Source organism: Solanum dulcamara, chromosome 1 (genome assembly GCF_947179165.1).
Source record: "Solanum dulcamara chromosome 1, daSolDulc1.2, whole genome shotgun sequence".
NCBI classification, from domain to species: Eukaryota; Viridiplantae; Streptophyta; class Magnoliopsida; order Solanales; family Solanaceae; genus Solanum; species Solanum dulcamara.
Window position 1 is genome coordinate 40,394,548 of NC_077237.1, and position 17,476 is coordinate 40,412,023.

At 38.9% G+C, this 17,476-nt stretch overlaps 1 protein-coding gene across 3 annotated transcripts; it reads right to left on the reverse strand.

Moving 5' to 3' along the window:
* Positions 1–1,785: 1,785 nt before the first annotated feature.
* LOC129900987 (ATPase GET3B-like) lies at positions 1,786–14,497 on the reverse strand. Of its 3 annotated transcripts, none has more exons than XM_055976429.1 (12): positions 14,267–14,497; positions 9,433–9,632; positions 9,248–9,310; positions 8,962–9,072; positions 8,621–8,695; positions 8,454–8,522; positions 8,315–8,380; positions 7,669–7,746; positions 7,484–7,582; positions 6,727–6,861; positions 2,493–2,664; positions 1,786–2,114 (listed from the first exon to the last, which is right to left on the reverse strand). In XM_055976429.1, exons 1-11 carry the CDS (start codon positions 14,391–14,393, stop codon positions 2,527–2,529), a joined length of 1,161 nt encoding a protein of 386 aa, XP_055832404.1. In that variant the 5' UTR covers positions 14,394–14,497; the 3' UTR covers positions 1,786–2,114; positions 2,493–2,526. The 3 variants fall into 3 exon arrangements, with proteins under 3 accessions (XP_055832404.1, XP_055833680.1, XP_055833007.1); XM_055977032.1 differs by lacking the exon at positions 1,786–2,114 and adding an exon at positions 2,219–2,381; XM_055977705.1 differs by lacking the exon at positions 6,727–6,861.
* Between the last annotated feature and the right edge of the window lie 2,979 nt (positions 14,498–17,476).

A 17,476-nucleotide genomic window follows, 5' to 3' on the forward strand; every position in this document is an offset into this window, starting at 1 on the left:
CTTGATATTAGGTGACGACCCTCTTGATATGGGCTTCGGTCCTTCTTGATTTCGGGGCTTTGGTCCGTCTTGATATTGATTATGCTTAGTGTGAAGGCATGACGTACCTATTGGGCGAAATTGATTATTTAACAACTCTTTCGAATTGAATTATAAGTTTCTTGATACTTGAGCCTTCGAATATTGATATTGATTTTGAAACTCTTCAAGGTTTGTATTCGATACTTTGACATACTTGTTCACTTGGGCTTACTTTTACCTTATTGATCCACCTGCGATGAACCAGGGAGTTGAAGAATTTGATGGCTCCAAGCCCAAAGTTTTTATACCACTAAGCTTTATGCTTAGCGATAGTTATTTTCTATCGTAGGTAATGTGCGGGACGAGGTATGAAGATGGACATTTGGTGTAGACTTTTTGGAGCCCTTGTGAAGATCACATCTGCATATGCATCTAGTTTTTGTAAATATTTTGGGGGACTTGTACATGATACATGTGGCTTGGGAAAATAAAACTATATGCTTGTAACTTGAACAGGGTGACTAGTTTTGCTATTTTGGAGTGTGCTTTTAACTCAAGTCATGTCTGTACTACGTTTATATGTTGGCTTGTTATTTTGCACAAAGGAGGATAATAGTTTTGTAATAACTACTGATTCAAGTTTTGTGTGTTTTATGGACCCGCAACAGTGTTGACTATTTGTGTTTTAAAAAAAAAAGTAAAACTAGCTTTTGTTTCGCAAGTGACATCCTACCAAAGGGGGTGCTACAGTCACCTTGTTCAGCTGCCTGTATTCAATTCACATACGCAAGGTACCATTCTTCTTCTTCACGAATAGGACAGGAGCACCCCAAGATGATACACTGGGTCTAGTGAACCCCTTGCTCAAAAGGTCCTTGAGCTGCTCCTTAAGCTCCCTCAACTCAGTTGGAGCCATCCAATTAGGTGGAATAGGAATTGGCTGAGTGCCCAGCTCAACATCAATGCCGAAATCAATATCACGATCAGGAAGGAGACCCGGTAAATCAGTAGGAAACACATCAAGAAACTCTCTAACCACTAGAGCTGACTCAAGAGAAGGAGCATCGGGCTAGTATCACGAACATAAGCAAGATATGCAAGACACCCTTTTCCTACCAACTATCGTGCCCTCAGAAAAGAGATCACACCCCTAGGCATATGGCTAACAGTACCCGTCCACATAATCGGAGGAATGCCAAGCATGCATAAGGTGACAGTCTTGGAGAAGCAATCCAAGACCGCATGATGAGGTGATGGTAGCTATGGCGATGATGATGAAGGATGAGGAAGAGGTGGTGGTGATAGAGAAGGAGATGATGGTTGTTGCGGCAGTGGTTGTAATGGTGGAGGAGAAAAATGTGGTGGTGATGGTGGAGGAGAAAAAAAGGAGGCAATGATGGTAGTGAAGGAGGAAGAGGAGGAGGAGGTGATGGTGACGATGGCAGCGATAAAAGGGGTGGGAATAACGATAGCGACAGAAGGGGTGGGGACGGCAGTGGCAGCAAAAGGGGTGTGGAATATAGAGTCTTTGTATAAATAATAAAACTTCAGAGTTTTAAAATTAGTGTCATTAACACTAGTCTTAAAATTGTCACCTCTATTCAATAATTAAGACTTACGTCACTTTTTCTTAATTTTGAAACTTTTTTGTCACTTTTAATCACTTTTTCCCATTTTACTTGTTTATTAGAACTAGAAGAATATACTATACCAAGTTTGACAGAAAATAAACGCAGAAGCATATCTATGTAAGGACACAAGCCATTTCTTAGCAGTTTTGAAATCCACAAAATAAAAAGCATCGTATAGCCCATTTATACAACAAAACAAGTTCACTATGTCCCAGGAAAAGAAAAATATAAACGGTTGATTCACATCTAGTTTACTTGTTTCACTAGTGCTTCGCCACGATCTTTTTTATTTCAAATGTTGACTCATCCCAAGGCAACTCCCACTGTGTATTTTCCTGTAACATAGCAAAATAACACGAGTATCGCATGTATTTGTGTTCACTAGTTAGAGCAAGAGCATCAAAAGACTTGGGTGCTCATAGTCCATCGATGCAGTTTGTTGACAAATGCCACTGGAAACATCTGTATCATTCAGAAAAAGAAGCTTGTATAAATGCAGATTATATCAAAAAAACATTAGCAAAAGAAAATGATAAGGCTGTAGCATATGTGCAGCCATTTGACACTTCCATCACAATTCCAGGATATCATCATTGAGTTAATACTTTGTTTATACAACAAATAAAAGAAATGTCCACTCGGTCATCCCAAAGAAAGAATAAAAGGACAAGACCAGTGCAATAGTGCCATGTCAAATTAGCAATAATCCCCAGAGACAACTAAGGTAAGCTGCAGAGGAGAATATTAAAAGGTTACTGCCTGAACTTCAAGAGTGACATTTTAACGTAATGGGTAAAGAGGACAAATCACACAAAATGGATAGTGAATACAAGAATGTACCTGATTAGCTGATGCAGTGTCAAGTTCTTTTTCTTTATTTCCAGACAATGTCCCCTAAAAACTGAAGAGCTGGAACACCTCTGATCTCTACATCAACAAGGGGTGCCTGGACCAACATCAGGCTAGAGAGCTCTTGGTCATTCTGGATCATATCCAGAGCACGACTTTGGTCCTGTGATACTTCAACCATCAGTTATTCGTAGCTAGAACTACATAGAAAATTCCAGAAAGTCAATTCAGATGCATATTAAAGAAAAACAAAGCGATCATCTACATGGAGAAAATTCTCAGTAATATTATCATATTAGTTCTATTTTGCTTCCTGTACTTAGAGACTGCAACTGGAAGTGGTCAAAAATATTTCATCTGTGTTGTACAGCAGAAAACTTATTTAAATTTCATTCATAAATAAGAGAACCAACCGCATAAATTTTTTTTAAAAAGTAAATAAAAAGAAAAGAGACTTGGAATTTGCACATTATGAATTGGAAAGAGAACAGGGAAAACGTACGAACCCGTTGGATATGATATATGGAGACAGTTTCTAAATTGTACATAGAGTAGGTACTCGACTACATATCTGTTGAGCTAGGAGCCATGAGCTATTCCACATGGAGTTTTGATGATCAACAAACATAACAAATATGATGCAAGAACCAGATGTTACATATGTCTCAAATAAGAACAGGTATTGTTTATGACAAACAACTACTGAAGAATCAATTCCTTAACATGTCTACTGCAAGAGCTAACTATAGAAGTACCAGGTCCTTACAGTAGACTACTGAAAACTGTTGATCAGGCGCAAAGCAGATTCTAAGTGCATGAAGGATTCCTTGAGGAGCTGGGATTACGGCTAAATCATATGGATTAAAAAACAAGAAATCAAGATGGAAATATTACTAAATTTGCATACATGGAAAGTGCTTCGAAAATTGGAGAAAACAAAGAGGCTGACGCACAAATGGAAACCAAGTCAAACTTGGATTAGGTGCTTGGATTCTTGAATTTATTCTTCAAGGATTAGGAGAACAAGAAGCGGTCATTCCTAATCCTATGTAAATCATTGCATTGATGCTATTGAAGACCCACACAACAAGAAGAGAACACTTAAAGAGAGAATTTTTTCCAAGTGACTTTGTATGAGAAAGAGTCAACTGGCAGCGTGAAGAACCTGTTTCTATCAAGATTTATCATTACAGTTCCTGTTGTCAAGTTTGATTCTTTGAGCTTATATTGTAACCTTTTACGTTCATAGAAAATTTGTATTAGGTGTTTGAATTGTAAGGGTTTTCAACACTGGTAGAGCATTGAAAGAAGTAGCTACAATTAGGGAGATTTGTAGAGGGGAATGGTCTATGAGGTAGTCCCTTGATTATAAAGTTGTAGCCTAAAAAGTTGCACAAATTTAGCAGAAATTTGGGAGAAAAGCCTACGGGGTGGGTCGTGGCTTTTGACTCCCAGGAGCGAGTTCTCCATGTAAAAGTCATTGTGTTGATTATTTGTTCCACATTTACTTCTTGAATAGTAACTGAAGAACCTTCTTCTTCAGTACATAAGTGACAACATAAAATAACAATTAGTACCAAAGCAGGTTCTTTCAAAAGGCTAACACCTTGAAAGACTAAAGAGGGCTGCACTACCAAGAGTTCAAGGACAATCGACAACAAGGCCACCATCCTTTAATGGAAAATATTATGGTTGGTGGAAAGTAGGGATGCAGGACTTTATTGTTGGAGAGGACCTACAGCTATGGAATATTATTGAACAAGGTCCAAAAATCCCCATGGCCAAGGATGACAACGGGGGAGAAAATGGTCCCAAGACTAGGGATGAGTTAACTGATGAAGACACCAAGGCAGTCCAAAAGAATGCCAAAGCCAAAAAGGTTCTTATTTGTGGCATTGAACCTGATGAGTATAGTCAAATGTCTTCATGCAATAATGCAAAACAAGTATGTGGTTTGCAAACTACACATGAAGGGACGAGCCAAGTTAAGAAGTCAAAGATTGCATTGCTCAATAGGCAATATGAGCATTATTAGATGCATAAAGGAAAAACTCTTCAAGAGATGTTCAATAAATTCATTGACATCACTAATGAATTGAACTCTCCTGGAGAAGTCATCCCTCGAAGGAAGAAGACTGAAAAACTTCTAGATATCTTGCCTGACTCTTGGGAAAGCAAGGTCAATACAATAATGGAGGCAATATTTGGAGACAATGTTATGGATGAACTCATGAAAAACTTGAAGACCTATGAAATGAAGAAATTCCAAAATCAGAAGAATGCTCCACCAAGAAAGGATGTGAACCTGGTCCTTAAAGCCACCCAAAATCAAGATGTTGATGAAGATATGCTAACCTGGAGGTTCCAAAGGATTATCAGGAGAGAAGGGCTATAAAACAGAGGTAGCACCTCAAATTCAAGAGCACCTGATAGGGGGAACTCTGAGGTATGCCACAGATGTGAAGTCCTCGCCACTTTATCCAGCAATGTCCAGAAAGAGAGACTGAGTGGAGAAGGAATGTTCGTGACAAAGAAAGCAGTGATGAAGTTCGTAGAAGCAGGATATCAGGAGAGAAGGGCTATAAAACAGAGGTAACAACTCAAATTCAAGAGCACCTGATAGGGGGAACTCTGAGGTATGCCACAGATGTGAAGTCCTCACCACTTTATCCAGCAATGTCTAGAAAGAGAGACTGAGTGGAGAAGGAACGTTCTTGACAAAGAAAGCAGGGATCAAGTTCCTAGAAGCAGGATGACTACTCAAATAGATCAAGTAGTAAGGAAAGCACTAGCTTCCATGGAAAACTCCTCAAGTGATGATGAGGATGATGACATTGAAGAGGACAATCAATTCCTACTGGCCATGGAAGAACCTGATAATATGATTTAGCCACTGAATATGAAGACTGAAAGGCTAAGGTGAGTGAAAATAGAAGCATATGGTATGTGGGTAGTCCTTGTTCTAAACACATGACAAGAGAAGGAAAATTTTCACTCACTAGAAACCTATCAAGGAGAGAGTGTGGAATATGGAAAGCGAAAAAAGACAACATTAGGATTGGAAAAATTGAAAAATCCCACTCCCATGCAATTCAGAATATATATCATGTCAAAGCATAGAAGCACAGCCTATTGAGTGTGTCATGGATGTGTGATAAAGGGAACCAGGTTCTATTCACCTCAGATGACTGTACTGTTACAAGTTCCAAAACCAAGAACCTGGTTCTTAGAGGAGAAAGACACAAAAATGTATATACAGCTGACGTCATGGCTCCCGTGAGGAATTAAGCTATAAGCTAAGGTGCACATGAGAATGACTCACTATTATGGCACAAAAGGCTAGGACATGAAAGCTTCTCTCAACTCAACAAGTTGATATCAAGGACCTGGTTCTTGGGTTGCCAAAATCCATGTTATGAAGAAAAGGTGTGTGATGCACGTGCCAGAGGAAAACATGTCAAATCCTCATTCAAATCAAAGAAGATGGTTAGTACAACCCGACCACAAGAGCTGTTAAACATAGATATGTGGACCTATGAGGGTTCAAAGCAAAGCGAGTAAGAGATACATGTTTGTGATTGTTAACAAGTACTCCAAGTTTACATGGACATTGGTAAAGGATTGTATTATAGTGTCTATAATAGGGTCTCTATGTAATAATGTAGATAGACAATTCAATAATATTTTGTCTAGTCTTTTGTATTATGATAGGTTTTATTTTTTCCCTTTCTAGAGCTGACTATGAGGCCGTTTGGATGGGCTTTAAGTTGGTCAAAACCAACTTAAAGCCCCTTTTTAGTTTTTGACGTGTTTGTCTAATGCTAACTTTAAGCCATAAAGTTCTTAAAGTCAGTCAAAAATGAAAAGTTAGGATTCCTAACCTTTTTTTTCTAAATGCTTAAAGTCATTTTCTTTGACCATGGAAATTGCTTTTATATCCCTTATATTTTAACTAAATTCCCAAACTACCCTTTTTATTTTTTTAACCCTAAAATTCACATCATTTTCCTCATTTAAGCACTTTTATTCAAACACTCAACTGCTTATTTAAGCCCTTCAAAGTTCAAAGCACTTCATACATAAAAGTTACTTTTTTTAAGCCCATCCAAACGGGCTCTATCTCTACTTCTGTAAATCTTGCATCCTCTGGATGCTTTGTTATTAATACACTTCTTACTTCATTAAAAATAAAAAAAGATTTGAGATGGGCATAAGATGGTCAAACCTTTCTTTTCATTGAGCAGAACTTACAATCTGAGGCTGATGTCGGAAGGACCTGATTAGCAATAAGCCTCTTGACAGGAACATCTTCCATCTTTAAGGAAGCACACAACCTGGATGATTCGCTAATTGCCATAACCTAAAGGGCACATGGTGACGCCCACCGGAAACAGAGTGAGAACCACGAGTCAACAAGCAGCTCACTTCTTTTCATATGGCAACAAAACCAGGGTATTTTGCACTATAAAAGTCTACACTAATTGTATTTCTCTAACATTTTCAATTTACAAACTTCTCGTAATCCAAAATGTTTCAGGCGATTTTTGTGAACTTTTAAGACTTGATGTAGTTGGCAGATAACCAGAAGGAGTAGGTTTTATTTTCTCTGGGGGGCAATTTAGAGTTTAGTTAGTTCTACGCTGTACAGGAAACTGCCTGTTTGCCTTGAAATCCTTTTGAATTTGAAAAAATGACACTAAAAACATACCAATAGCTAATATTTAATTGAGACTGGTATTTCCAGAAGTACACTTCAGTTTTTTAAATTTTTAATTTAAGCTCAACCGTGAGATAAATACAATAGTTATGTGACGCAAACCTTGGAGACCATGGTTTAAACTTAGCGGAAACAAAACACACTATAGGTGATTTCTCTCCCTCTTAAGAGTTACTCCGTATACAGTGGTTCACTGGCTTATACTAACAGATCCCAATCAGGAAAATTTAGGAAAACATGCACAACACCAGACAGCAAATATTACCGTGGGGATTGTTACTATGATAAATTCCGTTGAGGTTGTGTCACGAAAAAGCTCCCTTACTTTTATCATCCTCTCCCTTAACCGCTCTAATTTATCTGCCTGCACACGTACAAAATATGTGAGATTGACAAGAGTTATGCACATGAACACCCAGCAGTACATATTCCTAACTATGTAAAGCTTACAGCATCTGGCTTGGGCGTTCCTTCCTGGCCAAAGACAGACTTTATTGCTGAAGTGGCAGAAGCTATCTTCTGTCTCAACTGAAAAAGAGTTTATCAGAGTAGAACAAAAGTAGATTACAAATTTGAACCAGGTCATGAGTACTTTAAATATGAATATATGATAACAGGACAGCTGAAATAGAAAAGGAATTCCAGAGCCTTCATTCAGTTGCAGAAAGAAACTAGCTGTCCAACTAAAAGCCATAAACCAAAAAGTTACCTTTCTTAAGGAAGAGAAATTTTAAGCAGCAAACAATTTGAAAAGCATAACCAAGGAACCAAGTAATTGCACACTGGGAACACAATGCAGGGAATGAGAGGATGAGAAGCTATAAGCACAACAAGTGAAGGTCTTTCTGCATTCCTTGAGCATTATTATACCTTCCCTATTCATTGCGGGTTGGTTATTTGTCAGCAGTGGTTTTTTTATCAGGTTAAATATATCATCCACTTTTTTCACACATTTACTCTGATAGAACAACTGATCAATAATTACATGATAGAAGAAAGATGATTCCTAAAGAGAAAATCTGTCCATATCATGTTATTGCATTCATGAAATTTTCTTTTCCAATCAAAAGCAGATCCAGTTGAACAGATTTGCTACCTTCAATATCTTTCCAATTGATTTATCCAAGAAGTCTGGCAAAGACAAGAGCCGTAGAGTATGTCCCTGAGAAGAACCAATAACTATTAGGAATGTCTTCCCAAAACATAGTTTACAGGACATATCATGCAGTTCTCACCGTCGGGGCTGTGTCAAACACTACACGAGTAAACATATTATATTCCGGCGATTCAAGGAATTGCATAACCTGACAAGAAGATCTGTAGCCAGTTAGGTTGATGGAAAACATTAACACTTTTGATGGAAAATATGAACAAACACTTGAAGTATAAAAAGTTCTGGCACCTTTGAAATTGCAATGGCTTCATCTAGACCAGGAGGGGGTGTATCCAGCAGTTCTCCAAGCTTTAGTTCCCCAAGCTTGCACATGCAAGGGTAGGAATAAATTAGTAGTGAAACAAGTGAAATTAACTCTATTTTGGTCAAGAAAATTGAAGGTCAAAACTAAACACGCAACTGGCAGAGGGAATCAAACAGAAAAGAAAAGGACTTCAATTTCATTACTCCTCGTAAGTGCAACCTAAGCTTTATGTGGCTAGCTAAAAGACTTATTTTCCACTTTTATCACTCTTATTAAAGGAGAGAACTCACAAAGATTTGATTTAATTTAGGGAAAACAATTTTACCTGTTCAGCAAGCACCCCAAGGCCCATACCGTCCATAAAGTCTTTGATACCAGATCCTCCACTTATCTGGGTCGCACTTCGAAATTCTTCCTTGGCCTTTTCAGGATTCAACTGACATATTGAAAATAGTATTCAAAATGAGCCTTAAACATGACACTATTTAGTTTAGTACCAAATCCCCAGCCACCTCCATCCCTGGCCTCAAGCGAGGAGAACATAGCAATACTAGATTATTAATTCAAGGTTGGATATCACCAAAGAAAAGTAGGAAGAGGATTTTCACAACCTCAAGGGCAAATAATGGAGAATACGGGCCTTCAACTGGAACTAGTGTCCCGCCAGTCAAATCCTACAATCAGAACATGCAGACTGAATGAATCTTGTCACACAAGAAAAAAGGTCCAAAAATAAAAAGGGAAAAAGTGATTCAGAAAACTGCCTGAAATGCAATACAAAAACACTATCTCATACCTGGGCAAAAGAATCACTCAAAGAATGTGCAGGATCAGTTGAAACTACTAAAGTGGGATGACCATTATTTGCAAATTTTACAGCAAGTGAAGCAGCACAACTTGTCTTCCCAACTCCTCCTTTACCACCTAGCATGTAATACTTACGCTGGTTCCCAGAAACCATTTCATCAAATCCAGCAGGAGAAGCTACTGCACTCACTGCCATTAGAACAAAGATTTAGCAACATTAACAAGCCCATAATAATTGGCATGGCTCGTGGAGGAAGTGAATCACTCGAGTTACCACTTTCTAATTGAATTCTAGTCAAATAGTTCTGATTGAGTTTACAAGGAATATATGACACTCAATATTTCTATTACTCAGAGGATGAAAACATTACAGGGAAGTATACCATATAGACTAGAGAAAACATCAAAACTTTCAATTTGCAACCATATACTGGCTCTTTTACACCACACAGAAATTAAGGACAAATCTTCTCAAATTCATCAGCAGCTATCAGATGGTCAAACCAAAATTGTAAACAGGCTAATATAGCCATGACCATCACCCTCATTTTAACGAGTGTAGTCGTATGATTACATATATCACTGGTTGCATCGTCTTAAACTTGGGGTCTCTCTTCAACCTTATTCATCAGCATTTCCTTCAAGCATTCAACTAAAATAAGTGAATTAACATATGATTATTTGCTGGGACTGCAAGGGCAAACCATCTCCACATCTTAATCTTGTAGCTTATGTCACTGTGTAGGGATGCAAACTAGCTTAGTTTTCTCTGGCTTCCAAACATATTACTCAATTCGACGATTGTAATGAAAAAAATAAGATTTTCAATGACTTGTTGGTCCTAAATGATGAGGAATATGGTGCAGTCACCTATACCAATATATGCTAATTATACAGCTTGCATCTTCACACCTTTTTTCTTAAAATCATAATCAAGAATTTCTTTGGTCTCCCCTCACAGGTGCAAAATCCACAAGAAGCTGTTTTTTTTTTATAAAAAAAATAATCAAATGGAGTGACCATAGCCACTTTTTATTAAAAAGAAACAGAAACCATGGTCCAAAAGAAAGAAAAAAGAAACAAAGGATTAGGCCCAAAAAACAAGCCCACTCCGAAAATAAAAAAAAACAGACACAGACAAACAAAATCAGATAGAGCCTCCATTAGGAAAGTAGACAAACCATCGCTTCCAATCTAGTACCTTCCGGCAACTAAGAATGCCGATGGAAGATTCAAACAGAAACAAATGGTCGCGAACGGTGAAGAACTGGAGAAGATCGATCTGGGGGAAGAGAGGAGCCTTCAAAATCTGCAACTTCTAGGTCCGCTTCAGCATCTGAGCTAAGGAGCTTGGGTCGATATCACTTTGGACATCTAAAATTCTCACAGACGCCATAGAATTGATTCCAAGGAAGACTTCTTCAGCTCCTTACTTATGGCCTTGCGGCGTTGCTATAACTCTAGGTAAAATTAAACTCCCTCAACTCGGTAAATACCACCGACGTTCAGCATCACAAATTTTCACACCTACTCTATTTCTCAACAGGTTGAGTCCAAAAGGACTAATACCACTGTTTAAGATATTTCCGTAGGAGGTCCGTCAAAAATGTGACATCTTGATTGTCTTTACAGCAGGTAAGAAACCAAGTTGACCTTAAAACCTGTGCTATTGACTATGTTTGGGCGTGTAACTGAAGTATTGTGAACCTCTGCCTTATGTTTATTGACTGTTGTGTGTTTCTTGCTAGCCTGGGATTTCTTAATTGATGACTTGTTGCTTCAGTTTTGTGTTGAATGATAGTAAAAGCTGCATTTTGACATTTTTTGATCCTAAGACTGGGTAGTGGATGGTTGTTTTGCTTTTCGAGGATTTAGGCTTGTTGGTGTTTGTGGTTGTACTAGCCATATTATTGTTGTTCTTGTATTTTATATCTATCATCGTTTGTGGTTTACTGTGTTGCTATTATTGCACTATTTTGTTGTTCTTGTTCCTTTCTTGTAGCTTTGCACTGCTTACCTTGTTAGTTGCTATGTTTTTTCCTACATTGTTGCCTTCTTCTTTGTACTTAGATTTGCTGTACTTGAGCCGAGGGTCTGCTGGAAATAGCCTCTCTACCTCCACGAATTAGTGGTAAATGTGGATAAATTGGCTACAATTATGGGTTGTGGCATAGGCTCTTTCCCAATAACTATCTAGGCCTACCACTGTGAGCAAAATACAAAGCATCAACAGTATGGAATGGAGTCATTGAAAGGGTGGAGAAAAAATTAGCCACATGGTAAATGCAATACCTCACCCATCAGAATGTTGAGTCTAATCAGTGTTCTAGACAATATCACTACCTATATTATGCTCCTTTTTCCCATGTCCTCAAAGGTTCAGAAGCAACTAAACAAGGTAAGAAGATCCTTCCTATGGAAAGGCAATAGTGAAGGACATAAATTTCATCTGTTGAAATGGTCAAAGGTCAGCCGAAAATTCCAGGAGGCTGGGTATCAGAGAGACAAAGATTTATCTAAACACAACACCAGCTTGTTAATAAAATGGTGGTGGAGATATGGTCATGAAACTACAAGTCTTTGAAAGAAGGTGGTAACTGGTAACTACCAAACATGGGAAGCAAAACCATTGGTGCACTAGGAAAAACAGATCCCCTCGTGGTGTTGGCACTTGGAAACACATTAACCAGCTTAGAGATGATTTCTTCCTTGACGCCTCTTCCACAGTTGGAAACGGGAACCTAGTGAGCTTCTGGAAGACAAATGGCTTCACAACCAACCCCTGAAGGATTCTCATCCGAGCCTCTAGCAGTTAGCAGTGGACCCTGATTCCTCTATAGCGCAAAATAGAGCAGGGAACTCATGGAACACTCACCACAGGAGATATTTGCAAGAATAGGAACTTGGGAAGATCTTTGACCTTTACAGAATCCTAAAAGACATCATTGTTAACCCCAAACAAGTGAATGACTAAGATGGGGCAGCTCTAGTAAGGAGTCATACACAGTGAAAGCAGGTTATAGTAAATGTGTGCACAAAATGAAGGGACTGAACACTAGCCTTGAAAGCTGATTTGGAGGACAAAAGTACCCACAAAAAATCATATGCTTTACATGGACGGCCATTAGAAAAGCACTCTTGACACAAGAAAATCTCTGTAGAAAGAAGTTTCAGCTAACAAACAGATGTTTTATGAGCCAGTATAGTTTAAAATCAGTCAACACCTTTTTTTGCATTGTTCAACTGCTACAGATTTGTGGAACATGTTCCAGTCAGTTTTTGGTGTATCAGGAGTATCTAGCAGATGACATCAACATGCATTTGTTAGAGTATTTGGAAAGAAAGGAATCACAAATGTTTTGATGAGATTTCAACTCCCAACTCTTCTTTGAAATCTAAATCCTTGATAAATCTCTTCAACTGGAGTGATTTAGCCCGTGTAAACTATTTAACTCCCCAACTATTTATCCGACCCCCTTTCCTTAGCGGTTCCAAATTCCTGTCAACAGGGTATGGTTCTTTTTTATCACCCCGGATGACGCACGAAGGAAGCTTCGAGCTCATATTGGTCATGGGTGAGGCGTCGGTCGGTCCTAGAAACGGCGGCAGCCTTTTTCCAATTCTTGCTGTTTTCGCCGGGGGAGATTGGTGCCCCTTGAGGTATGCCAATGATGCCATCCCTTTTGTTTCATTAGCTCTCTGTTTTTGGCTTAACAACCAACCCTTTTTTGCTCTTTTAGAGAAATGGCTCAATGAACTATAGGTAGGTTTTTGTATCTAGGATCCATCCCTAATCTATTTTGTATTGTTACCGGATCTTCTTGATGCAATCAATACAACAATTACTTCATCAAAAAGAAAATTCATCAATCTTTCACCAAGCATTAGGTAATCTTCCCATGTAAGTGGAAACTGAACATAGTAAATGAATAGGACTCGTTACATCACTGGTTTATCTTCAATGGATCAAAACCAAATAATTGAACTGAATTAACTTTAAAAGTGTCAAAAGTCAATCTAAATTGATACAAAATTGATCAGACCAAGCAAATACAAATCCCATTGAACTTAGAGGCAATTCTTGATCCGGCTCTGATCTTTCATCCTAAGGGAGACTAACGGAAAGCAATTAATTCTATTTTAAAAGCACAACCAAATACTTGATAATTCAATACAAAATTTATGAGCCTGATTGTTTCTCTTATGCAGCAGACCAAATTACTCCTGAGGGGAAAACATTTGGGCTAGAGACTCGGGTCCAATCAAGGCATTTAACTAAGAGTCAATTGAGAGGATCAAGACCCAAGTTTTAATCATTGCTGGTTATATTTATGTGGAATATCAGCTTAGGTGTACTAAAAGGCAATGGTGCACCTGCCTTGTTCAAATTCTTGATCCAGCTCTAATCTTACACTAATGGTTACTAGACATTCTCCAACCATTTTAGTCATCTATATTTCTCACCTCAGTTGTCTAATCAAATGAGCGTTGGATAGCCAAATCATACTACTCCTATGGTGGTTATCATTTGTTAGACATCACCTGTAACTGGGAACCTTTAAAACAGAAAAGAAAAATGTTTATCATTTAATTTTGAACACCTTATCAAACTTTATATTAGCAAAGCAGAAGGATAAATCCCATTTTTTCACAATGGCGAATGAGAAAAGAAAGAAAGAATGAAATAGATCCCCTTTTTGTTCCTTGTTTACAAATTAAAATTCAAAAACTATAGGAAACACAAATAAAAAAAACATTTAGAATAATTGACTGGCAGAGTAACAAATAGCAGAAAATCTTGTGTCTTTAATAGAGAAATTGACCTTGCAAAGACTTTATGGTCTGTTTGTTTAAGGAAATCAAAATAGCCGAGCTGAAGGTTGGTCTGAACTTGAAGAGAGAAAGTGGGTGTGAGGGTCTGAGTGAATGGCCATAACCCACAACTTCCATTGCCGCCGAAGATGAACAACACTATCTTCTCCAGCTTGGACTTTTAGGGGGAGACATTAGTCATTCATAATTCATTTGGATATACAATGTCTAACTTCAATTTTTTTATTTTATTTTAATTAAATACAGGGCACCATGTTCGAATATTAATGGAAGTCATCCACGACCACTTAAATTTTTTCACTTTTTTCCTCATATTTCACTATTTGCTTATAAGCTGTTTTTAAGCTGTTTTTAGCTTTTTTGAGTATTTGGCTGGCCAACTTAAAGTTATTTTGTGCTTAAAATACGCCCCAATAAATAGTTGGATTTATTTGGATGAACTTATTTTAAGCAGTTTATAAGTTGAAAATAGCTTACAACAACAACAACAACCACCTAGTAAATTCATAACGTGGGGTCTGGAGAGGGTAAAGTGTACGCAGATCTTATTCCTACCAAGGTAGGACGGCTGTTTTCGAGAGACCTCCGGCTCAAAAGAAGCATAAAAAGAGGTCAGATAAGGCTAAGAAGTTCAAAGCGTTATGGGAAAACAAATAACGAATAACGCAGATAACGAAAGCGACACAGATAAAATAGAGTAATCAAAGTACAGAAAGTAATAGAAAGATAATAACAGAAGTCAGAGCACAAGAAATTATAGTACGCTAATGCGCCTACTAATACGGAAGAATAACGAGACTATGTACTAGCCTTCTACCCTAATATGGGTCCTCCACACCCTCATATCTAAGGTCATGTCCTCGGTAAGCTGTAACTGCGCCATGTCCTATCTAATCACCTCTCCCCAATATTTCTTCATCCTACCCCTACCTCTTCTGAAACCATTCATGGCCAACCTCTCACACCTCCGCACTAAGGCATCTGTGTCTCTCCTCTTCACATACCCAAACCATCTCAGTCGCATTTCCAGCATCTTGTCTTCCACCGAGGCCACTTCTACCTTATCCCGAATAGCCTCATTTCTAATCATGTCGCTCCTGGTATGCCCACACATCCATCTCAACATTCTCATCTCTGCTACTTTCATCTTTTGAATGTGAGAGACCTTAACTGGCCAACACTCTGCCCCATATAACATAGCCGGTCTAACCACCACTTTGTAGAACTTACCCTTAAGTTGTGGTGGCACCTTCTTGTCACATAGCACACCGGAGGCGAGCCTCCATTTCATCCACCCTGCCCCAATACGATGTGTGAAATCATCGTCAATCTTCCCACTTTCTTGCATGATAGACCCAAGGTACTTGAAACTACTTTTCTTTTGGATGGCCTGGTCACCAAGCCTAACTTCCGCACCAACCTCTTGAGGTGTCTCACTGAACTTGCACTCTAAGTACTCTATCTTGGTCCTACTCAGCTTAAACCATTTAGACTCCAAGGTATGTCTCCAATCCTCCAGCTTAGCGTTAACTCCACTACGAGTCTTATCGATCAAGATTATGTAGTCCACAAAAAGCATACACCATGGCACCTCACCTTGAATTTGTCGCGTCAATCAATCCATCACCAAGGCAAATAAAAATGGACTAAGGCTGATCCTTGATACAACCCCATCTCAACTGGGAAGTGCTCTGAGTACCCTCCTACTATCCTTACCCTGGTTTTGGCATCCTCATACATGTCATTGATCACCCTAATGTATGTCACAGGTACACCTTTAGCCTCCAAACATCTCCATAGTATCTCTCATGTAACTTTATCGTAAGTCTTTTCTAGATCGATGAATACCATATGCAAGTCCCTCTTCCTTTCCCTATACTGCTCCACCAGTCTCCTCATAAGATGGATGACTTCTGTAGTTGAGTGTCCCAGCATAAATCCGAACTGATTCTCTGAAATATACACGTCTCTCCTAACCCTTATCTCCCCCACTCTTTCCCCCACTTTCATAGTATGGCTTAGAAGCTTGATACCTCTATAGTTGTTGCAGCTCTGGATATCCCCCTTGTTTTTGTATAGAGTGATTATTACGCTCGACCTCCATTCTTCGGGCATCGTTACTGTCTTAAAGATGATATTAAATAACCCAGTTAGCCACTCCAAACCTACCGAGCTCGCGCTCTTCCAAAATTCCTCAAGAATCTCGTCAGGTTCGGTCGCTCTTCTCCAGCTCATCCTACACACAACACCCTTAATCTCTTCGACCAAAATACTCCTGCAACACCCAAAATCGTGAAGCCTCCCTGTATGTTCCAAATCTCCCAACACAATCTCTCTGTCCCCTTCTTCATCCAAGAGTTTATGGAAGTATGACTGTCATCTTTGTTTAATGAGGGTCTCCTCTACCAATACTTTTCCATGCTCGTCCTTAATGCACTTCACTTGATTCATATCGCATGCCCTTCTCTCTCGCATCCTGGCTAGCTTGAACAATTTCCTATCCCCGCCTTTCTCTTCTAGTTCAGCATAAAGGCGTTCAAAAGCTATTGTTTTTTTCGTCGAAATCACCGACTTCGCCTCATTCCTCGCTATCTTATAAAGTTCCCTATTCGTCCATTTCTCCATCTCATTCTTGCTTTCTATCAGCTTCATATACGCTATCTTCTTTACTTCCACCTTCCCTTGCACTTCTTCATTCCACCACCAGTCCTCTCGATGTTGGCCATAGCTACCTATCGAGACTCCCAACACTTCCCTTGCTACAACCCTAATACAACTAGCCGTCCTATCACACATAGTGTTCGCATCCCCATTATTATCCCAGGACCCCATATCCTTTAATTTCTCTTCCAACTCCAGGGCGCTAGATGTGGTCAAACTCCCCTATCTGATCCTAGGTCATTCATCCCCGACCCTCTTCTTCCTCATCATCTTGATCCCTAAATCCATCACCAAGAGTTAATGTCGGGTCGTAAGGTTGTCGATCGAAATGACCTTACAATCTTTGCAAAGACCTTTATCATCCTTCCTAAAGAGTAAAAAATCTATCTGAGTCTTAGCCACAACACTCCAGAAGGTTACCAAGTGGTCCTCCTTCTTTGAGAAACTCGAATTGGCTATCACCAACCCAAAAGCTCTTGCGAAATCTAAAAGTGAAACTCCTCCTCCATTTCTGTCCCCAAAGCCAAAGCCTCCATGCA